This window comes from Danio aesculapii, chromosome 12, assembly GCF_903798145.1.
Source record: "Danio aesculapii chromosome 12, fDanAes4.1, whole genome shotgun sequence".
Taxonomy (NCBI): Eukaryota; Metazoa; Chordata; class Actinopteri; order Cypriniformes; family Danionidae; genus Danio; species Danio aesculapii.
In genome coordinates, this window is record NC_079446.1 from 45,280,848 (window position 1) to 45,305,303 (window position 24,456).

A 24,456-nucleotide genomic window follows, 5' to 3' on the forward strand; every position below is an offset into this window, starting at 1 on the left:
GACAGATACAGACATCTACAATAGGTACTGTTGGTGTAGAACAGGGTTGGGAAACGCTGCTTTAGACTTAAACAACCTCATTATTACATCATTATCAGGTGCTTTAAAAATCATTTAATATTCATTGATTATTAATTTAACTACACTGACACTGGGGTAGATGCCAAACTCGCTTTAAAATTTGTATTTTGTTTGTTTGGTAAAACAAAATTTGAAGAAACAAATGTTATATTTGTGTAGTTTAAAATCTGAAGTTTGAGAAAATAAAAGCGGTCGCTAACTTAATCAATTCTTTCTTGTTTGTGAACTGAACAGACTCAAACTGAACTTCTTAAAGATGAATTTAATTAATCTCATAACTGATTAATTATACAGTTATTGAACAACAACAAATGAATGAACCCTAAACTGATTTAAGCTGAAGAATGATTTTTGATAAGATCTTAATGTGGCAAAAATGAGGGGCAATGCTTTTTACAATATTTCACAACCTGTTTTTGACCATTGTAAATATTTTAAATGAAATTATGCAAATTCTTTAAAAATCAATCAAATGTTTTGTATCATCAGCGAGCAGGGATGTTTGCTGATATTATGGATTGATATTTTGCACTTGTTTAATCGCCAGGTTTATATCACTTGACTGTCCTGTCCTGCACAGCTCCTGTTTGATCTAAAAACAAAGATGAACAGACAGATCAAACTTCCCACACACCATCTATTAGCAGTATATTTGTATACAGTGAGTAGTCTTAGTACATGTTACATACTTGCTGTAACTTCATTTCAGCATTTCCATTCTCCGTGAGGTCCAAAACTGATTTATATCTCACTGGAATTCCAGCAACACACACACACGCGCACACACACACTGTGAAATACATATTAGTCAATTTTTATATATACAAAAACATTGCATATGAAATTCATCAAAATATTATCTATGCTTAAGAAAATGAAAGCCTTACTTTTCACAATGCTGACTTTAGGTCCACCGTCCACCCTGAAGACCCATCTGCCTGGAACATTGACATTGCTGGAGGTGTTGAGGTTTGAGATGGAGTTCCCTTTGGTTGATCCAGGAATCACAAAGTAATTTGAGGAGTTTACAGTGTCATAACCAGCCTGAAATATATATAAAATATTATTTAAAAACAGTATAGAGTACATATACATTTATATTGTAGTTAACATTAACAATTTTCTTTTACCTCCACTGCATGTCCTGTTGCAGCAATGTCTCCATAATTTATCAGGATAAATGAATCATTACTGCCTGAGATTAAAACCACTTGAAACGATGTTTCCTGAAAGATTGGAGAAAGATAATCGCTTTAAATGTTAATCTGTTTTTAAAATTGCAATTTTATTTTAATAGAATGTTACGTTCAAGCTTTCTGTAGGTTTTATATTGTATTAATATTGCAGTTCCAGCAACCCAAGCCATAGACTTTTCTCTCTGCTACCCTCAGGCAGACGGTTCCGCAGCATCCGGTCACGCATCAGCCGACTGAAGGAAAGTTTCTTCCCTCAGACTATCAGGCTGATGAACACTTAACACACCCCACACAAACTCTTCCATACCCCTCACTGTACACTATCAACATGTAGCATGCACTGCACTTTAACCAATTCATACTTAAAACAATACTGCCTACAACTATGTGTACACCTATTCATTGTACATATCGCTGTCAATTTTACATTGTCCTGTTTTTTTTTTTTTTTTTAGGCAGTATGCTGTTGTATTTTGTACTGTCTGTATTTTGCACTCTCGTTGTACTTGCACTGTCTGTATTTTGCACTGTCATTGTATTTGCACTATCTGTATTTTGCACTGTCTGGAGCCAGCACCTAAGCTTTTCACTCATCATAGCACACGTGCTGCTGATGATGTGACAATAAAAGTGATTTGATTTGATAAAGTATTATAAAAGTTAACTGAATTATGGATTAAGAAACATCAGTCACAGTTTACTTACTGTGTTGGTCAAGCTGTAATAAGACACTTTATTCCATGTTGTAACAAAAACCCAAGAAGCGGTGAAGGTCAGATTTGGGAAATAATTGTTTATATCCTGAGTGGCGCGAGTGAGAACACTTCCATTAGTGTATTGATGATAAGAGACGACTCCTCTTACTCGGTTATCAAGGTTGGTCCAGAGTCCAGCAATTATATCTTGACTTCCATAAGATGGAAATGAGTTGGGAGCATACTGTGAAGAAGCCTGGCTGAATGTGAGGAGTCCATTATTATTAACCTGACATAAAAGAAATCAAAATAGCATGTTTTATAATAGTGGAGTTTATGAAGCATTCAAAACAAATAAATAAAAGGAAATTAAATTCTTACATAAATCTGCTTGCATGTTCGTCCAAAAAACAGAAATGGACTCAACAGTGTAATAACAGAGGAGCTTCCATCATCAGTAGCAGGATTTATTGAGTCTCCTGCTGCTAAACCGAATGCGTAGAAGATTTGTGGTGCTGGCACCAGGAAGAAAGAAAACAAAAACTTAATTTCTGATTACAGAAAATTGTATATATATATATATATATATATATATATATATATATATATATATATATATATATATATATATATATATATATATATATATATGTGTGTGTGTGTGTGTGTGTGTGTGTGTGTGTGTGTGTGTGTGTGTAGCAGTGCGATATGGCTGTATATCGGCAATGGTGAGAGGCATGCGTTGGCACGAGGCCGCAGCCATATCACACTGCTACGAGTGTGATATTGCGTTCATACAACAGTTCGAAGGCATAATCGTGTATGTATAAGAAAAGAGAATCAAACATGGAGATTCTCAAAACCCTTTTGTAAGAGAAACTACTTTCTTCCGCCATTCATTCACATCTGCAGATGATGTCAGAACAGCAGAAACCGTTGCTAAATCACCAACATCTCTTTAGAGCTAGTATTTTAATGATTCTCCTACATAATGTCTAAAGTGTTGACAAAACAGGTGATTTTGTTCACATTATAAGATTATAAGGCTGAACAGCATGAAACGCCATCAGTCTACAGAGATTTCCCTAAATTTCTCTGTTGCTATTGGGAGATCACAATAAATAACTCAGAAAAAGCCAAAGCAAAGAAAACACTACCAGATTACTGTTGTGTTTGCAATAAGGAAAAACGCTAAACACACATTTCTTCTTTCTTTCTTTTTACTGAACTCTTCTGCAGTAACAAAAAGAACAAGAAGAACAAAACAGAGAGAAAATATGCGTTTTGAATGAAAACTCATTACAGTTTTTCTTGATTGCTTTGATGCAGCCGTCAGCTGAAACCTCACAGTGACGTCACTAACTCCATTGAGTGCATTGTGTCTGATATTGCATCACTGAGAGATGCAATCACAGCTTGCATCATAAAGGCTGCATCCAGATACTATTTAAGCAATGGCACTCATGGTTAAAATGACAATGCCAAATATTGGATCCAGAATAAGAATCGCTTTGATGCAGTTTTTATTGAATAATACTGACATTCAATATCCAATAACACAAACTGAAATACTGTAAATATTACAGAATATATATATATATATATATATATATATATATATATATATATATATATATATATATATATATATATATATATGCTGGCAAAGAACAACATAGATCTGGCACCTTTTTATATAAGATTTGCAGACTGATTGCTAATTGTAGATTTTTGTGAAAAAGCGTTACACGGGTGCTTTAGTGAGTTCATACTGATCTTGGTAGTTTCTAATAGTCAGGAATAGACAGTTTCTGTTTGGTTGCCATTGCTAAAACAATGGATTTTGGACAGCTTGAATGACATCCATGTTAACTGTTTTGCTAAAGGCTGAGGAAAATGAGTCAATACAATGAGAAAGCGTTTACACATTTGCAAGACTTTTCTTCTGCTGTGCTGGGATAATGGATCCTAGTTTCTTTCAAGAGTTCACACTTAGCTGAGGATTCATCAAAAGCTTGTTTGGCATGCTGTCCCGGGAGAGAGCCCCGAGCTCAAGGGATCCTCGAGCCCGGGGCTTCCTCCCGTTTGCAGAGCGAGAGGGGAGCCTGAGCTCGGTGGATCTCAGAACTCCCCGTCTGCAGTAGCTAAGGGAACACGTGAGGAAAAAAGGGGGCTAGACAAATGCTTGATTGTTATGCATGATGTATATATTTGGATGGTGGGAGGAAACCGGAGAACCCGGGGAAAACCCACGCGGACACGGGGAGAATATACGAACTCCTCACAGAAACACCTACCGACCTGGCAGGACCAGGGCTGGCAGTGTTCTTGCTGTGGGGCTAACAGTGCTAACCATTGAGCCTCCGTGCCGCCCGATCTATAGTAAAGGAGGAGAATGGGGAGGAAGGGGGGTTTCTTCCAAACGAAGATAAAGTGGACTGAAAACTGTGGTTATTTATAGTAGCTTATGGCTCATGTGATTGGATGATACTGATTAGCTTAATACGTGACCGGCTGTGATAAATCATAAGCACGTGATCCTCTCGAAATTAGTTTATGAATAAACCCCACTTAACGTTTCTGGAGACCGCGGAATATGTCCCAGGAGGTACGTATTTTTGCAGTTTTTGTTTTCGCGAATCCGCGAGAGGCCGCTGTGCGCGCTTTTTCCGCATCTCGAACGTCTCTCGCGAGCGCCGTTCGCGCCAGCGCCGTTCTCGCGTAAACCCACCAGAGGCCGCTGTCGAACGACCTTCCGTCCAGAAAAAAAAACCCTCGTCTGATTTTTACCACGTTTTTGGATTTTGACCACATTCTCACCCTGTGATGAACTTGTTCGCTTTATTTTTTGGATTTTGCTTTTGTTTTCTTACCTGATTTCTGGAACCGCTCTTCCCCTGACTCGAACCCTGTTGTCGTCGTCGTGGTCAGCCCCTTTCTGCCCCTCGAGTCCGGCAACATACACGAAGAGCTAACCGGACAAACTGGTTGCGACGGGAAAGCCCTCCACACGGAGGAGAGAGGCCGGCCGGCAGGCAAGCGCCGAAAGGAACGGCGTCACACCACCCCGCAGCGTTCGCTTAAAAAAATGAAATGCAGCTGTACGTACCTCCAGCTATGTATTTCGAGGTCTCCAGAAACGTCAGTGGGACTACTTTCTCAGAATGAGCCTGGTTTGGGTAAAACAATCAAGAAAATCTGTAGTGCAAACATGGCCTCAATCCAGAAGTGCATAATTACCTGGCAGTGTTGTTGTAGGAGACATTGTTGTAGTTACTGGAGGTGTTGTAGTTGTTGTAGGTGTTGTTTGAGTGGTTGTGGGTGTTGTAGGTGTTGTTTGAGTGGTTGTGGGTGTTGTAGGTGTTGTTTGAGTGGTTGTAGGTGTTGTAGTTGTTGTAGGTGTTGTAGTAGTTGTTGTAGGTGTTGTTTGAGTGGTTGTAGTTGGTGTTGTTGTTGTAGTTGCTGTTGAAGAAAACAAACCATGAATTGTAAATGACTTTACAAAGTTACATAAACACAACTGAATACAATCCATTACATGCCTTCTGACAGGTAGCTGTTTTTGTAGGTATTTTATTATAATTGTGAAAATGTTCACCTTCTTATGTAACTGTGGCACTCACGTATTTCAAGTGTTCCCCCCATGTTTAGGGAATGCCAATTGTTTTATGCCAATTCATAACTTTTTGATTTAGTGGCTAATTGGTATGAATTTGTTCGATCTCGTTCGTACATTTTAGTACAATTTGCTCATACCCCAATAAAAATTGTACAACTATATATTAAACTGATTAAATGAATAATAGTTATGTTTCCTCATGAGATCAGGCTGGTTAAACCAAGACTGCCAATTGTATTGGGTCATGTTTACTTCTGTTAATCAAGTAAAAGTGGCGCAGGCAGTGTACAACCAGGTAACTGAGTGGAGACAGGGGTAATTTGCATATTCATGATTCTTTTGTATAGTAATTTGCATTAATTTGTAAAAAATCGGTTTATCACACAGGAAGATTTTTTTTTTTGTTTTAAGAAAGCTGCAATCCTGTAACCATTGACTTCCATAGTATTTGTTCTTCCTACTATTGAAAAATCAATGGTTACAGCTTACATTAATAAATACTATAGTAATTTATAGTCAATACTATAGTTCTTATTATAAATTTATCTTATATATCTTCTTAAAAGTTCAAAAAACATACATAGATCAATAACTGAGAAAAGGTCATGTATATGTGTTCAGTATTTCTGTATTTGCATGTGTTTAGTCAACTTGATGCTTTCTCAAGTTGTTATTAATACATATGCATGTGTTTTCTTAACTTACAGCATGTTTGACCACTCTCAGCCAACGTACTAAAGGGAAACACATATACTGTGTGGGAAAACATATACATAACACATATATACATAACAAACCATGAACACAAACACATATACTGTGACTAACAATACACATATTCATTCATTCATTCGTTTTCTTTTAGGTTTAGTTCCTTTATTAATTTGGGGTTGCCATAGCGGAATGAACCGTCAGCTTATCCAGCATATGTTTTACACAGCGGATGAACTTCCATCTGCAACCAATCACTAGGAAACATCCATACGCACTCATTCACACACACATACACTACAGACAATTTTGGCTTACCCAATTCACCTATAGCGCATGTCATTGGACTGTTGGGGAAACCCACGTGATCACGGGGAGAACATGCAAACTCCACACAGACATGCCAACTGACCCAGCCGAGGCTCGAACAGGCGACCTTCTTATTGTAAGGCGATCGTGCCACACACCGCGCCATCATGACACCCCACATACATACTAATAAGTTTTCTTTTATTTTATTTGTACATTTATGTTGGTTTCTAAGTTGTAAAAAATGCAGGGTCCCACACAATTCATTCATGTCCTAACACAAATCGATCAAGTTAACTTAACACTTTTAACAAATTTATATGGATTTAACATAAAACAATTAAGTTGTCTGAATGAAATCTCAAGAATTGTGTTGTTTCAGCTCATTTTAATTGAGTAGTTTGAACAAGTAAAAAAAAAAAGTGTAATATGCAAATGTAACAAATGTACAATAAAATTTAGCATAACTGTTGTGCTGGGACATGAAACAACATGTCACGGTTCGGTGAGGGGAAAGCGGAGCGAGGACTTAGGTGCAGAAAATAATATGGGTTTTATTATTCATAAAATAAAATAAACAGTAAAATAAACTACCCCGAGGGGGTAAACATTACCAAAATAGACAAAACAAACTAGACTGGGCAGGCTGGCAGGGATCAGGACTGGAACATACACACGACAAGGTAACACACAATGAGGCAACATACGATGACGAACTGGCCCAGGACAGCAGACATGAGGAGAGCAGTAGCAAATTAACACAAACAGATAAACATAATTAACTAATAATGGGTTAAGGTCACGGTTAGAACATGCAGCCAATGAGAGAACTCATTAACCGCGTGTTCTTATGACTAGACAAACACTGAAGCGCACAACAAAAGCACGTGACCACAATGTAAACACAGAGCCACGTGCTTTGACAACAGACGCAAGACACGAGCACACGATAGGTGAAAACACCATACCGTGCGCTCACACAGATGCAACGCGCATGTTTCATCTCAGCGCCAACCAAAACCGAAACCAACTAGACGGAGATGCTGAGAATGAAACAGCGCAATGCTGACGAAACAAAACACAAACACGAGTACAAGAGCATGCGTCCCAAGGACGTGCAGACCCCGAGCGCCTGCAACAAGCGGGAGCGCGCATGGTCCGCGCGCACCTATGACGACGCGCACCCAGACAATGACAAAACAAGTGCTCGACCCAAGAAAACTCGAGCCGAGCACTAGGACAGGACAAGACAGAGCTAGTGTCCGGACTCTGCCACCAAAACAAGAACTTACAAGACCAGAGTGGCAGAACCCTGAAACAACACTGGCTAAAAAAAAGCGTGACAACATTTTCTATAATAATTAATCTGACAGTAGCCTGTGAGCTGTACTCATACCTGTCTGAGGCCCACCGTCTACCCTGAAGACCCATCGGCCTGGAACATTGACATTACTGGAGGTGTTGAGGTTTGAGATTGAGCTTCCATTGTTTGATCCAGGAATCACAAAGTAATTTGTGGAGTTTACAGTGTCATAACCAGCCTGAAAGTGTATAAACAATGTTGATGTAAACAGTTGACTATTTATAGGGTGCACAGACCTTTATACTGTAGTAAACAGTAACATTTTGCTCTCATTACAGAAAAAAGTTTCTTTTACCTCCACTCTTCGTTCAGTTGCAGCAATGTCTCCATAATTCATCAGAATAAATGAATAATTACTGCCTGAGATTAAAACCACTTGAAATGATGTTTCCTAAAATAATAAATAAATAAATAAATAAATAAATAAATATGTTAGAAGACAGTTGCTAAAGTGTTCATTATGTTTGAGCACAAATTACATTGTTCATTGTTCTGCACTTATTACTTTATATTTTCTTATGTCTTAAAGTATTTTTGATTTAAATCATGCATAAAGTGAAAACATGAACATTTCAGTGTGTTGATCTTACTGTTGTAGAGAGATAGTAAGGTACTTTATCCCATGTTGCAACAAAGACCCAAGAAGCAGTGAAGGGCAGATTTGGGAAATAAGTGTTTATATCCTGAGTGGCGCGAGTGAGAACACTTCCATTAGTGTATTGATGATAAGAGATGACTCCACTTGCTCCGTTATCAAGGTCAGTCCAGAGTCCAGCAATTATATCTTGACTTTCATTAGCAGGAAATGAGTAGGGAACAAACTGTGAAAAAGCCTGGCTGAATGTGAGGTCTCCATTATTATTAACCTGAAACATTAGAAATACTGTCAATATCACAACCAGAGATTTTTTTATCTCCTAATCACAAATGAATTTATAAAGCATCCAAAACCCTCACGCACACCATGAGACAAAATAAAATCAAATTCTCACATAAATCTTCTGGTATGTTCGTCCAAAGAACAGAAAGGGACTCAACAGTGCAATAACAGAGGAGCTTCTATCATCAGCAGCAGGGTTTATTGAGTCTCCTGCTGCTGAACCGAATGGGTAGAAGATTCCTGATCCTGCTTAGAAAAAAAAGGGAGAGAAAAAATTCCTAAGAATAAAAATGAAGCGGGACAATGGAGACCTCTGGTGTTGAACTCATGCTGACGTGACTAAAATATTTAACCACTGATTGTGCTTCATGCTTGGGACATTACTGACACCACTGCACCATTCATTAACACGTTGTCCGTATAGATTTTCTGTTTGTGCAATGGCTTTAATAGTAGCTAAAATTATAGCTGTTTTAAGGGTAGCTATTATCACTCTAAGAGCTGGGGTGGACTGGGACACAGTTTCAGGTCAGTTGTTTATTTGTAAATAGGCATATTGTTTTTTTCTTTGTCATTTTGCGCTAATATCTGTCAGAATATATGCAATAGCAGCCCGACTATCATCACTTGAAATTCTATATGCTGATATTATTTGTAAAGTAACTTAACGTGGTATTTTCATAGTATTTTATAATTGTTTTTTATTTCATAGCAATTAATTCAGTAATTTTCCTTCGGCTTAGTCCCTTTTTTAAACTAGGGTCGCTACAGCGGAATGAACCGCCAACTTATCCAGCATATGTTTTACGCAGCGGATGCCCTTCCAGCCACAACCCAGCACTGGGAAACACTCAAACACTCACATTCACACACATACACTATGGCAAATTTAGCTTATTCAATTCACCTACACCACATCTTTTGGACTGTTGGGGAAACAGGAGCACCCAGAGGAAACCCACGCGAACAGGGAGAACATGCAAATTCTACACAGAAATGACAACTGACCCTGCCGAGGCTCAAACCAGCGACCTTCTTGCTTTGAGGTGACAGTGCTGATCTCTGAGCCACCATGTCGCCCTTTATATTAATGAACTAATTTTTATACATGTTTACACTAGTTTTAGACAATTTTGTTTGCCAATTTATGAGGTTTAAATGTCATTAAACTCTTTTTACTATTTGGATTTTTGCATATTTTGTGTTTAAAAACTAGAATAAAATTGAATAACAGTCTAACAACAATATTACTACTAATACTACTACTACCTAATAATATGGTAACACTTTACAATAAAAGTACACAAGTAATAATGTGTTAATATGTAAACTAAATATTACTTTATTATGAACTTATGATGAGTTAATGCATGTGCTAATCGTGAACTTTAACTACAACATGAGTCACATGAGTTCATTTGTGAATAACAGATACCTTAATTTCTTGTTAGTACATGCTTGTTTGTTAATTAAATTGCTCATGCAAATCCATTGTGTTATAATATAAGCAGCAGCTTATATTTTGAGATCTCCTTTATTGTATGAAAACTTAAATGAGATTGTGTTATCAACACTGATAGATGCCCTGCTGTCAAATAAATGGTTGAGTCATGATCTCGAACCTGTGAGCTGTACTCATACCTGTCTGAGATCCACCGTCCACCCTGAAGACCCATCGGCCTGGAACATTGACATTACTGGAGGTGTTGAGGTTTGAGATTGAGCTTCCATTGTTTGATCCACAAATCACAAAGTAATTTGTGGAGTTTACAGTGTCATAACCAGCCTGAAAGTGTATAAACAATTGTGATGTAAACAGTTGACTATTTACAGGGTGCACAGACTTTTATACTGTAGTAAACATTAACATTTTGCTCTCATTACAGAAAAAAGTTTCTTTTACCTCCACTCTTCGTTCAGTTGCAGCAATGTCTCCATAATTCATCAGAATAAATGAATAATTACTGCCTGAGATTAAAACCACTTGAAATGATGTTTCCTAAAATAATAAATAAATAAATAAATAAATAAATAAATAAATAAATAAATAAATAAATAAATAAATAAATAAATAAATAAGTTAGAAGACAGTTGCTAAAGTGTTCATTATGCTTGAGCACAAATGACATTGTTCATTGTTCTGCACTTATTACTTTATATTTTCTTATGTCTTAAAGTATTTTTGATTTAAATCATGCATAAAGTGAAAACATGAACATTTCAGTGTGTTGATCTTACTGTTGTAGAGAGATAGTAAGGTACTTTATCCCATGTTGCAACAAAGACCCAAGAAGCAGTGAAGGGCAGATTTGGGAAATAAGTGTTTATATCCTGAGTGGCGCGAGTGAGAACACTTCCATTAGTGTATTGATGATAAGAGATGACTCCACTTGCTCTGTTATCAAGGTCAGTCCAGAGTCCAGCAATTATATCTTGACTTTCATTAGCAGGAAATGAGTAGGGAACAAACTGTGAAAAAGCCTGGCTGAATGTGAGGTCTCCATTATTATTAACCTGAAACATTAGAAATACTGTTAAAATCACAACCAGAGAATTTTTATCTCCTAATCACAAATTAATTTATAAAGCATCCAAAACCCTCACGCACACCATGAGACAAAATGAAATCAAATTCTCACGTAAATCTGCTTATATGTTCGTCCAAAGAACAGAAAGGGACTCAACAGTGTAATACCAGAGGAGCTTCTATCATCAGCAGCAGGGTTTATTGAGTCTCCTGCTGCTGAACCGAATGGGTAGAAGATTCCTGATCCTGCTTAGAAAAAAGAGAGAGAAAAAATTCCTAAGAATAAAAATGAAGCGGGACGATGGAGACCTCTGGTGTTGAACTCATGTTGATGTGACTAAAATATTTAACCACTGATTGTGCTTCATGCTTGGGTCATTACTGACACAACTGCACCATTCATTAACACGTTGTCCGTATAGATTTGCAGTTTGTGCAATGGCTTTAATAGTAGCTAAAATTATAGCTGTTTTAAGGGTAGCTATTATCACTCTAAGATCTGGGGCGGACTGGGACACAGTTTCAGGTCAGTTGTTTATTTGTAAATAGACATATTGTTTTTTCTTTGTCATTTTGTGCTAATATCTGTCAGAATATATGCAATAGCAGCCCGACTATCATCACTTGAAATTCTATATGCTGATATTATTATTTGTGAAGTAACTTAACGAGATATTTTCATAGTATTTTATGATTTTTTTTTGTAAAACAATCTCATAGTAGATATTGAATTAATTTTTATACAAGTTTATACTAGTTTTAGACAATTGTCTCTGCCAATTCAAGAGGTTTAAAACTTTTGACTTTTTAGTTGTCTGCTTGGTCTAACAACCACAATATTAGAGCACCCCCCTCCCCATTTTAGTCAAAATTTTATATAAAATATTCAAAGATCTGTTCTAGATATTGCAGAGTAAAATGTGAAAAAAAAAAATGTTTATTGCAGCTTAGTCACTAGTCTAGAACCGCCACTGATTTCTTAGTCAAGATTTACCTGCCAGTGTTGTTGCTACAGATGTTGATGGTGTAGATCTTTGTGTTCTGGCTGTTAAAGAGAGTGTGATCATTAAATCCAGAAATACATCTCTGTATTTTTAACGTCTTTGTCACATTAGGACTGATCTACAGTGACCTAGAGAGCTAAACGTGATGCAATTTAAGAAAACACAAGGGTGCTTTCACACCTGTGAATCGATTCGTTTGTTCCAAAACAGGGATTAAAATAGTTACAGTGCTGCTCTTTGTTCTTGGTGCGATTCGCTTTCACATGGCAAAGTTTCTAAACGTACCAACTAAGCTAAAACAAGTCACGTGTGAGTTAACTCTTCTCACATTGATCAAAGTTTCATGGTTTATTTTGCAGAGAGTCCCACTCAGCTGTCATGCGTCCTTATTTTAATTTATGGCGATGAGCAATAAGACATAAGCTGAAAGCTGCGCTTTAATTTTGAATAGTGACGCCCTCAGACATCCTCACCAGATATAAATCAGAGATAAGACTCTTTCATACAGAGCCCTTGGCTATACTGCAGTTTGATCAATTTTCCTAACGGATAAACAGCTCTCTTTAATAGTTCAGCATGCTTTCACTTTCGTATTTTACATGAAACACACATGTAACATGTACAGTAGGAATGACCTCTTGCCCTACTCATAATTCTCTCTTCATATAGCTGTATGTCTATTACATATCCATAATACACTGATAGCCGGGCTCCGATTGCTGTGCTTTCTCACTACAATCGATCTGCTCCAGAGTTCATTTCAATCGAGCCGAGACCACCTCATTCAGGCGATCTCGGACCGATTGATTTGGCGTGGATCTGACCGCGATTGATGGTATCACATATGCCAAATGAACCGCGCTAACTGGGCAAACGAGACAGGTTCAGAAACAAAAGTTTAAGTGTGAAAGCTCACTAAAACAACAAATTAAGAAAAGATCTTCATCCGGTTTGACAGCACACGTGCTACAAATCCTCACATCGCAAGCACATTTTTAAAAACCCGCTGGATTTTCTCACAACGCAAGCAAATTAATAAAATGTGCTGCTTTTTTACACAGCATTTACAAATTAATAACACACTGCATTTTCACACACTTTCAAATAACATGGAGCACAATGGAAATGTTTCAAAGGGACCCTAAAACATGTTGGACTCGGCTATTTAGGTTATGGTTATTTCAGCTAATAAAATACAAAAGATAAGAGAATTAGGATGTAAAAACAAACAAAACAAAATCTCACATTTCAAAGATCACCTACAATTTCACTGAGCAATAATCATGCCACAGTAACGTCTGTCAAGATTTAGGGTGCCCTTGAAGCATTGTGTTCTGACGATTTTGCAAGTGTTGTGAGAAAGTGCAGTCGTTTTAGTACATTTTTTGCGTTGTGTGAAAATGCAGTGCGATTTGCCCAGCCTGATCTCACCAGAAAACTTAAGTATTTTACGTTTTGTCAGTTTAGTGGTTAATTCGTACGAGTTCAGTCGTACGAAATTGTACGATTTTAAAAAGAAGGCGTGGCACCTAACCCCACCCCTAAACCCAACCGTCATTGGGGGATAAGCAAATCGTACTAAATTGTACGAATTAGATCGTACGAATTCAAGCCACTAAATCAAAAAGTTACGAATTGCCGTGAGATTGTGTTGGATTTTCAGCATGTATGTTGCCAAACAGATGAAGATCTTTGATAATTGCATGTGTTTTCTTAAATTGCAGCATTTTTAGCTATCTCAGCCATCGTACTGATCACACAATAAGATTACAGCAAAACCTTACTGAGAGAAAACACTGATATGAACACCAGCAGATGAGGTAAAACCAGAAACAATCTCATGATGATGATGATGATGATGATGATGATGATTGATTCTGTAAGCAGACAGCATTATTAGTGTGTAGATTAGAGATTGGGCTAGACATCTTTTCATATTTTTATCCTCAGGCAGATGATTTAGAGTTATCAAAACAAAGACTGCACGCTATTTGAACAGCAGCTACTGTATGATGTTTTAAACTCTACTGGATCTAATGAAAATAAAAATGTTAATCTTTTATTAAAAATGAGATCTTTCAGTGGGGTTATTATCAGCCTTTTAAAAATGTGCATCTGATTTTAAATAGGCAGTTTAATTTGTAATATATTATTTTATAGAACTTTTTCATGCCATTAGTCATTAGCCATCAAGCCATATAGATCGTGATAACACACTTTGTAACACCAAATGCAAATGTTGTTTTTTTTTATCTTAACTTAATCGGTAAGCTTATAATTAACCTAAAATTTAAATGAATTATCTTAACACACCTGGAAGTGCTGGATTGTTGTGTGTGTGTGTGCGGTGTGTGTGTGTGTCTGTGTGTGTGCGTGCGTGCGTGTGTGTGTGTGTGTGTGTGTGTGTGTGTGTGTGTGTGTGTGTGTGTGCGTGAATGAAAGAACAAAAAAAGGACAAATAATAAATGAATTCCGGAACACTTTCCAAAAATATCAAGATTAGTTTATTAACAATGTTTCAGTTGCAACGCTGCTTATAAACTACTTTTGATGGGGTTTTTTTTTTGCTAAATCGCAGTGGCAGTCACTGAATGTTTAAATAAATTTATATTTTAATCCAGTTTGTCCATTTTAAATTGAATTAAAACGTAATTGTTAAAAAAAAAGTAGTTTTAAACTTTCTGTGAATCCTTGAGAAAATAAGAATAAGAAATTTGGTTACACCTTATTTTGATGGTCTGTTTGTTGAATTTAAGTTACACTGCATCTACATGCCAACTAATTCTTATTAGATTATATGTAGACTGTTAGGTTGGGGTTAGAGTTTGTGTAAGTTCACATGTACTTGCAAAGTTTCTTAGTCAGTTAAATGTCTGTTGAAGGAGCAGAATCAGCAGATGTTAAGCAGACAGTCTACTAATACTCAAATTTACCATCAAAATAAAGTGTTATCAGAAATTTAAATCAGCATATTAGAATGATGGAAAATATATATTAACTCTACAAATATTTATTCTATACTGATGTATTTTCTTGCAGTTTTAATAAATAAATCATAAAAGCATTAATCTTTTGGCAAACCGCTTCAACGTTATCTTAGTAGCCATGATTTTCATTACAGTCCATGCCATAAGTAAAGTATACAATCGAGAATAAAACATCAAGCTGATGAATACAGAAAAGGTTTTTTTACTTACCACAGACTTGATACTGTCAGTTATCAGGAAGTTTCACGGGTTTTAACGTGTCGCTGTTCTGTACTCAGGTAGGTACTCTGGTAGGTGGGGGAAACACCTCCAGGTATGTCCGTCGTGATATTTATCTGTCATCTAACATTTAGATTTTACATATTGAAGATTACAAAGTTGCAAAATTGGTTAAAAAAACGTTATTTTGTGAGACCTTAGTGAGCGTTTGGTTTCAAATGTAATGTATGTTTTAAGGCTGCTTACCATTTAAGACTTAAATGTAAATGTTTATAATATACAGCTCAAAAAATAAAGGGAACACTTAAAAAACATAATGTAACTTCAGGTGTTCTCTTGATTTTTTGAGCAGTATACGGTTGAAACCAGAAGTTTATATACACTATAAAAAGGCACACAACCATTTAAAAAATAAGTCAGATGTTAATGTGACTAAACTTTTTCTCTTTTAGGTAAGTTAGGATTATCAAATTCGTTTCTGTTATGATTAATAGCAGAATAATGAGAGAGATTTTGTTTGACAAACTGTTATAACTTTTCTTGAAAGTCAAGTTTACATACAATAAGATTATTATGCCTCTGAAAAAGCTCAGATGATGGTGTCAAGGTTTTAGAAGTTTCTGATTGGCTAATTGACAACATTTGAGTTCATTGAAGGCACAACTGTAGAATAGTAACACACTGCTTCCTTTTGTGACAACATGGGAAATGTATGCACTTTAAGCTGAACATTATAGTATCTTGCAAAATAATTAATAAATAATGTGTACTATCATCATTGCAACGACAAAATAAATTATTTATAGGAAATGAGTTATTTGCTTGTTATGTTTAAAGGTGTCTTTAAAATCCATTAAACTTCACAGAAAATATTTGAAAAAGATAATCCACACTGAGAGTACTTTTGATTTTTTATTTTGATGCATCAATTTGCATTTTGTTCAAGGGAAAAACATTTCCATGAACATGTTTTCTTTGGAACAACGTCAGCACTTCTCACACAATTTCTTTTTTTAGATTTTCAGTTCATGTCTAATGTCTGAATACATGGACGATCAACAATGGAAATGTAGCACATATTTATTTCGATTTTTTATTAACACTTTACAATATGGTTGTATTAGTTACTTTGGGTGAAGCATTTACTAACATGAACAGATAATCAACAGCATTCATTACAGTATTTTTTCTTCTTTGTTGATGTTAGTGAATGAAAATACAGTCATTCATTGTTAGCTCATCTTAACTGAGCTAATTAACTAATGTTAACTTTTAGTGAGACATTAATAAATGTTGAATTATGATTAATAAATGCTGTACAAACATTGTTCATATTTAGTTCTTGTTAGTAAATACATTATCTAATGAATCCATTTTGTAAAGTGTAACCAGTTTTTTTTCACTGTATATATGTGTGAGACAAAAGCATTTCCGTTGAGTGATACAGCATGCATTGTTTGCATATTTCCAAAAATAGGGGAAAAAAATACAATTTACATCAACTTTAACTGCATTTCTTAACCTGACAGCAAAGGAAATGTTTAAACAAAACTGGAAAATTGTATGTATATATATGAGTGGTGGGCCGTTATCGTCGTTAACGTGAGACTCTTATCGCGTGATGAAAAAAAATATCGGCGTTAATCTATTCTCAAAGTTGGGTTGGGAGCTGAGTCTATTCTATGCAAAGCTATGATGACTTTTACCTTGATGTTTTAGTGCGGATGTATACCTGACCGGGAAGCCGTCTGACAAAAATTGCCCTTCTTAATCAAATCAGCAGGATGCCTGACTTTAACTGCAGTTTGGCAGTTTCACTTTCACTCATGGATATTTCATTAATGCCATCGTGACAAACTGGAGTATTAGACGCAAATAAGGAGCAAGGACTGGTGAGAGTGTTAAAGAATGTAATAACGCACGAAAACGGAAAAATGAAAAACTTCCGCATTTCGCGATGTGTGTGTGTGTGCGGTCCTTTACTGACAGCCGCCTGAGTGGATCTTGTCGGAAAATATGGCAAAAAATCCTACATGACGGTAATAGTTTGATTGCAATGTTTACTTCAGTAATGCCTATACTAATATCTGCATACTCCACATGTCTTAATTCCATTTCTGTTTAGTTCAGTTATGACTTTAGTCACATTAAGGTAATTAAAAATCTCTGTTTACATGGTAGACTCTTAATCAGAGTATTGTTTTAATCATATTTAAATCGTATTAAAGTATTGTTGCCCATGTAAACATACTCAATGTTTGACATACCGTCAGGGCTCTGTGAACTTGGCATTAAGAAGCAGCCTTTTCTGTACGTACATCAAAAGCAAGTATGAAATCGCTGTTTGGAGCTTATGTAGTTCTACAGTTCAACATTCATGTTTAACTGAATAAACAGTTGGTAAACACAAGTACATCCTATTGAACATCATTTATTTTCATCACGAATTATCAGAGTAGAACAGTTTCTCAAGCAGTTTGGGATGCAATTTGGAAACAGGAGATGAGCCCCTGGTCTAATGTGCCACCTGGCTTGAGAAACCCGGTCTCAAAGATTTATTATTTAGGTAGCATACATATTCTGAATGCCTTCGGCAGAATTCAAATGAGCCATTTTAATCTAGATTAATTTCGAGATTAATCTAGATTAATCTAGAAAAAAAATGAATCTATGCCCACCTATAATATATATATATATATATATATATATATATATATATATATATATATATATATATATATATATATATATATATATATATATATATATATATATATACAGTTTGTCGTCAGAATTATTAGCCCCCCTGTTTATTTTTTTTCCCCAACGTCTGTTTACTGGAGAGCAGATTTTTTCTGATTTATTTTATCTTTGCCATGATGACAGTAAATAATATTTGACTAGATATTTTTCAAGACACTTCTATACAGCTTAAAGTGACATTTAAAGGCTTAACTAGGTTAATTAGGTTAACTGGGCAGGTTAGGGTAATTAGGCAAGTTATTGTATAACGATAGTTTGTTCTGCAGACTTTCAAAAGAAAATTGCTTAATGGGGCTAATAATTTTGTCCTTAAAATTGTGTTTAAAAAAATTCAAACTGCTTTTATTCCTACCATAAATAAAACAAATAAGCTTTTCTCCAGAAGAAAAAATATTATCTGGCAGACTGTGAAAATGTCCTTGCTCTGTTAAACATCATTTGCAAATGTTTAAAAAAAGAAAAAAAAATTCAAAGAGGGGCTAATAATTCTAACTTCAACTGTATATATAGGGTTCATCTGTCACTTTACTTGTTGAACCTCAGAATGTTGTGCCATCTGAACTGCATATACAAGTGTTGGTCATTTACTTCTTCAAAAATATCTTCAAAAAGTCAATTTATGTCACTAGTTCCATTCAAGAATTAAAACTTGTAAAATAATATATTTAATTATGATGATTTGATGACAACAAATGAGAACCCCAAATTCAGTATCTCAGAAAGTTAGAATATTGTGAAAAGGTTCAGTACTGAAGATGCCTGGTGCCACACCCTGATCAGCTAATTAACTCAAAATAGCCGTAAAGGCCTTCAAATGGTCTCTCAGTAGGCAAAAAATCATGGGGAAGACGATTGATTTGACAGTTGTCCAAAAGACCACCATTGACAACTTGCACAAATAGGCCAAGACACAAAAGGTCATTGCAAATGAGGCTGGCTTTTCACAGATCTGTGTCCAAGCACATTAATAGAGAGGTGAAGGAAGAGATGTGGTAGGAAAAAAGTGTACTAGGGAAAACCACACCCTGGAAAGAATTGTGAAACAAAACCCATTCAAAAATTTGGCGGAGATTCACAAAGAGTGGACTGCAGCTGGAGTCAGTGCTTCGAGAACCACTGCACACAGACGTATGTAAGACTTGGATTTCAGCTGTCGCATTTCCTGTCTCAAAAGACAATTACATAATTGGACTCTGTTCTCATTAAACACATTTGGAGAAAAAGAGCAGACCAAGAAAAGAGACAGAGCGAAGTTTACCACCAATTTTGTATCTTTCTTGATCATGTGACCAAAGCCCAAATACTGAGACATACAAACTGACCAATCAACATGTGACCACCAAAGTCCATACACCAGGCTCTGATCTTATCAGTATCTGCCTTTGGAATCTGTATGGACCTTCTTGGTGAGAAAGACATATTTCGCAATATAAACAAATGCATATGATAATTTACATACACCAGTAAGTAGCGGAGTAGCTTATCCATAACTATATTACATTTGGTGAATCTGCAATGGTCTGTAGCAGCACAGTGTTGTCTTACAAGATCACATAATGCAATAGAGTATTACAGCCACCCAGTGGTAAATCGCACTGTAATGAAGTTGATGCATTCTTGCCACCAGGAAGAAGAAGACGGAGAACCGATGACCTCTCAATAATTTGAATAATGAAAATAAACAAAAGAACAGGGACAGTACCTGGATGAGCATGTGTTATTAGTTTCAGCTGTTGTTATCTGGTTGTTATCTAAGAACATCCAATGGAATGCTGCACTGGAGTAACTTGTATTGCAGCTTCATTTGGAGTTAACAGTAGCTTCTCTCCTGATGAGTAGTTTCAGTTTCAGATTAGCTGGCAATACACAAATGGTTACACACCAATGAGCCATAATATTATGACTCACATAACAACTGGCTTTGTTCCACAAAACAGCCAAAAAGTGAGGGATTGATTTCCTGTGGTCTGTGGTACTTCTGTGATCTTGTACACTGTAAAAAAGTGTTGGCTTACACACTATTGATTTGCATAGGAATAACATAAAGGATTAACTTACTAGTTTTTATAAATTTAAGTGGACTGAATATAAAACAATTTAAGTCGACCACCCCAAAAATCTGAAGAATTGTGTTGTTTTAGCGTATTTAGGGCAAACATCTTTATTTTTTTATTTTATTTTTTTGTGTACCATAATGCCAGCATCAGGAACTTCAGTTCGCATGCATATTAGTGTGGTGGTGATGCAGCATGAGCCAACTTTTTTCCAAATTGAATCACTAATGTTTGATTGGCTTCGTGTCAGGTTAAAAGCCCTTAACAGAAATCAATCTGCATATTTTTGAATGCTTCTTGATGATTCATGGCATGCATGATGCATTGTCCCTTTGCCATGAATGGTACACAAAATACAGACACAGGACAGCTATCATAAATGGTGCTGTCCTGGATTCATTTCATGCATTGGTTGTTGTGATTAGTGAACAGTTAGCATCACTGTTGGGGGAAATGTATTATAAGTTACACAAGCTATGCGAATTTCATTACTTTTACAGTAACTACACTGTAAAAACAATTAACTGACTTGACTGAAACCTGTTGCCTTAAAATTAAGCAGCTATGCACATATTTATACAAAGTCATTTAAATTGGCTTACCAGTTCCAAGTTACAATGCGTTTACACACTTTTTAAAGTCAGCTTGTTGCTTTTAAAATGAAACCTATAGTTTGAAAAAAGTCAGGAAAGTGGGTAAGTCTAGCTTTGTTTAGGTGGGAGTGTCGAGTGGCCAAAGAGGGAAGGGTTTGCAGGAAAGGGGGTTTCAGGATGTGCACTACAGCTGATCAAAGCCGCAACAGAAACACAGATGAAGGGGGATTGACAGTGACTATGTTCACATGGACATCAATAATTCGGTAAAGACAATTATCACAGTTTAATTTGATTAAGACAATACTCTAATTAAGAGTCTTCCATGTAAACAGTGATTTTTGATTAATTTAATCAGATTAAGGTCATAATCGAACTAAAGAGAAATCGAATTAAGACGTGTGGAGTATGGCGATTTTAGTCGCATTATTGAACTGTATTACAGACATGTAAACACCTTAATCAAACTATTACCGTCATGTAGGGCTTTTCGCAGTGTTTTGCGACAGGATAGTCCACACACATGGCTGTTTGACACTGTTTGCATCTACCAAGTCAGTGCAGACCACAGACACCTGCATCGTGAAATGCAGAGTTTTTTTCTTCCATTCAGCATGCGGTATGAACTTCCATTAAAACAACACTCTTCCAGCAGTTTGTAGTTGCATCCAATATCTCGTTTGTCACAGGGGGGCATGCCCGAATGAAAGTGAAATTGACAAACTGCAGCCAAAATTACATGAAACTCCGGAGGAAATGCGGATAGCGCTGTGACACATTGACGTTAATCTAATGTATGTGCTATAACATGTTAACAATTTTCACTTTTTTTTGGAGAAATATGTGTCCTAATAGTGTTTTTATCAGCGTGGGACATATAAATGACTGTCAACATCTCAAAAAATGTGTTTTGGTGTTTTGTGACCCTTTAAGGCAATGGATTTACTTATAAAAAATCGAATATATTTTTACCTTATGGTAATGTTTAATTTCTGATAACTCTTTTCGCCCCATAATAATGCCAGTTTCTTTGTTTTCTTAATTACTGGCTTTCTGCTCTTCTGTCGGGAGAAATCAGAGCACATGTGTTGTGCAGAATGTGTAAACATAAGACTGTAGTTCTAGTGTACATGTGAATGTGTTTATTCATCTGACTTGCACAAAAACAGATCTTTGCCAGTTTCTTTGTTTTCATAATTATTGGCTTTCTGCTCTTCTGTCGGGAGAAATCAGAGCGGATGTGTTGTGCAGAATGTGTAAACATAAGACTGTAGTGTGTAAATGTAAACATGTTCTGACTTGCACAAAAACAGATCCAGGATTCAATTAATAATAAGTGTGAAATGCAAACTTGTCATATTCATTGCATTGCTGAAGTGTTGATCTTTTTTTCCCATTACTCTTCATGCCATCCAGAAAGGTTTTGTTTGAGTTGTGCCTCAACACTGATTTCTTCCAGCCTCCTCAGTTCCCTTTGGGTGTAAAAGAGCTTTATATTTTTCATCTATACAAGTTTTTAATGGATACATTTAATATGTATGTATTGTAAATATATTATCACTAACAAGCAAGCCCAGCCCAGTTGAAAAAAAAATAATAAAAAGATAATGCAAAAGTAACATAACACATTATTTTGCTTAAAGATTAAGATTAAGGCCCAAATCCAATTCTATTTTTGTACCCCTTCCCTTTCCTCCTCCTCTTTCCCCTTGGCCCTTGAAACAGAGTGTGAAGGGGAAGTGTGAATTTACCCCTAAGAATTGGGACAGCACTACAGCAGCAGCACACGTCATCATATGTCATTGCGATCTCTTGCTCTATATGAGATCAGACGATCCCGACTGCTGTAGTTATTCCAGTTGTGCTATTTTTTGGTATTTATCTTCAGGAAATCACTGAAGGCAACAGGATCATGTTATCAAAACCATCTAATGTGGCAATAAGATCGTAACTGTACTGTGCATTTACACCGTGGCCATATTCATCTATGTAAACACACAAAAACAGCATTAACATTATAGCAGACACTGTAAAAAGGTCAGTCTCAGTCACTAGACTTTTCTGACAGGGTATACGAGTGTCATTGAGTGTCAGAATGTTCTGGGATTACTATATGAGATTTTATGGATTATAAATAGAGACATTTAACAGTTTTTGTTTTAGCTTTTTTCTTTAAAGCATGACGATAAAACACGAACACTGTTATAAATGTATTAAAACATGAGCTTGTTTGTTGTAAAAATTTGTAATAATGACAAAAATTACTAATTTGTGGATCTCCTAACTTCCGGGTCCAGTCATGCTGCCGCTGTATATTCTGGGAAGTTTTCTTTCCCCTTGGTTTCTTGTGTGATCCTGAAATCTCTGTCAAAGGGGTGTATACCCCTTCCCCTTAGCCCTACGTCTTTAATCTAAAGAGAATTGGGACACCCCTACCCCTTCACGTGAACGTGCAAAATGAGGGGTAGGGGTATCCCAATTCTCTTTAGATTGAAGGCGTAGGGACGTGAACGTGCAAAATGAGGGGTAGGGATAAGGGCAAGGGCTAAGGGGTAGAATTGTGATTGGACCTAAGTAAGTTAACCAAGTACCACATTTAGCTTCTTTTTAAAGAAATAATGCAAGATAGTAATGTACTGAATTACAATTAAAAGAACATTTTCCCAACTCTGGTTACCACAGTGGGTGGCTCAGTGGTTAACACTGTCACCTCACATCAAGAAGGTTACTGGTTTGAGTCCTGGTTAGGCCAGTTGGCATATCTGTATGGAGTTTGCATGTTCTCCCCGTGTTGGTGTGGGTTTCCTCCAGGTGCTCCCGTTTCCCCCACAGTCTAAACATATGCGCTATAGGTGAATAAACTAAATTGGCCATAGTGTATGTGTGTGAGAGTGTATGGGTGTTTCCAGCCTGATCTCACGAGAAAACGTAAGTATTTTACGTTTTGACAGTTTAGTGGCTAATTCGTACGAATTTGTACGAGTTCAGTCATACGAAATTGTACAATTCTGAAAAGGAGGCGTGGCACCTAACCCCACCCCTAAACCCAACCGTCATTGGCGGATGAGCAAATCGTACTAAATTGTACGAATTAGATCGTACAAATTCGTACGAATTAGCCACTAAGTCAAAAAGTTACGAATTGCCGTGAGATTGTGTTGGTGTTTCTTAGTACTGGGTTGCGACTTTTGCATCACTAGTGGGATTTGAGTTATTTCCTAAATGCAAAGGTTTAGTTCTTTTTTTCTTAAAGAACACTGTTTACAGATTTATCTTCTGCACTTTTCTTAATTTTAGCGTTATGTTGTTTGGCAGACCGTATCTGACCAGCTGCTGTTTGACCTGAAATGAAGACAGACAGACAAACACAAATGACATAGTTTCCACAAATGATCAATAAGTACTATTTTGTACTATTTTAGTACTGTTTTATAAGTAAACATATGTGTAATAAA

General features: G+C 36.4%; 2 protein-coding genes across 2 annotated transcripts in view; both read right to left on the bottom strand.

Annotated features, from left to right (window-relative positions):
* LOC130238119 (uncharacterized) lies at positions 1-23,302 on the bottom strand. The gene is made up of 17 exons (XM_056469025.1): positions 23,287-23,302; positions 14,170-14,262; positions 11,494-11,627; positions 11,093-11,368; positions 10,758-10,853; positions 10,496-10,640; positions 8,967-9,100; positions 8,565-8,840; positions 8,270-8,365; positions 8,008-8,152; positions 5,213-5,434; positions 2,354-2,487; positions 1,983-2,261; positions 1,212-1,307; positions 969-1,125; positions 771-871; positions 1-673 (listed from the first exon to the last, which is right to left on the bottom strand). The coding sequence occupies exons 1-17, from the start codon at positions 23,300-23,302 to the stop codon at positions 593-595; spliced, it is 2,481 nt and encodes an 826-aa protein (XP_056325000.1). The 3' UTR covers positions 1-592.
* The window catches only part of LOC130238120 (uncharacterized), a 24,362-nt gene continuing 22,111 nt past the window's right edge, over positions 22,206-24,456 (bottom strand). Inside the window, exon 19 of the mRNA XM_056469026.1 lies at positions 22,206-24,343. Coding sequence (XP_056325001.1) covers positions 24,263-24,343 — 81 coding nt within the window. The 3' untranslated portion in view covers positions 22,206-24,262. The remainder of the gene's footprint in view (positions 24,344-24,456) is intronic.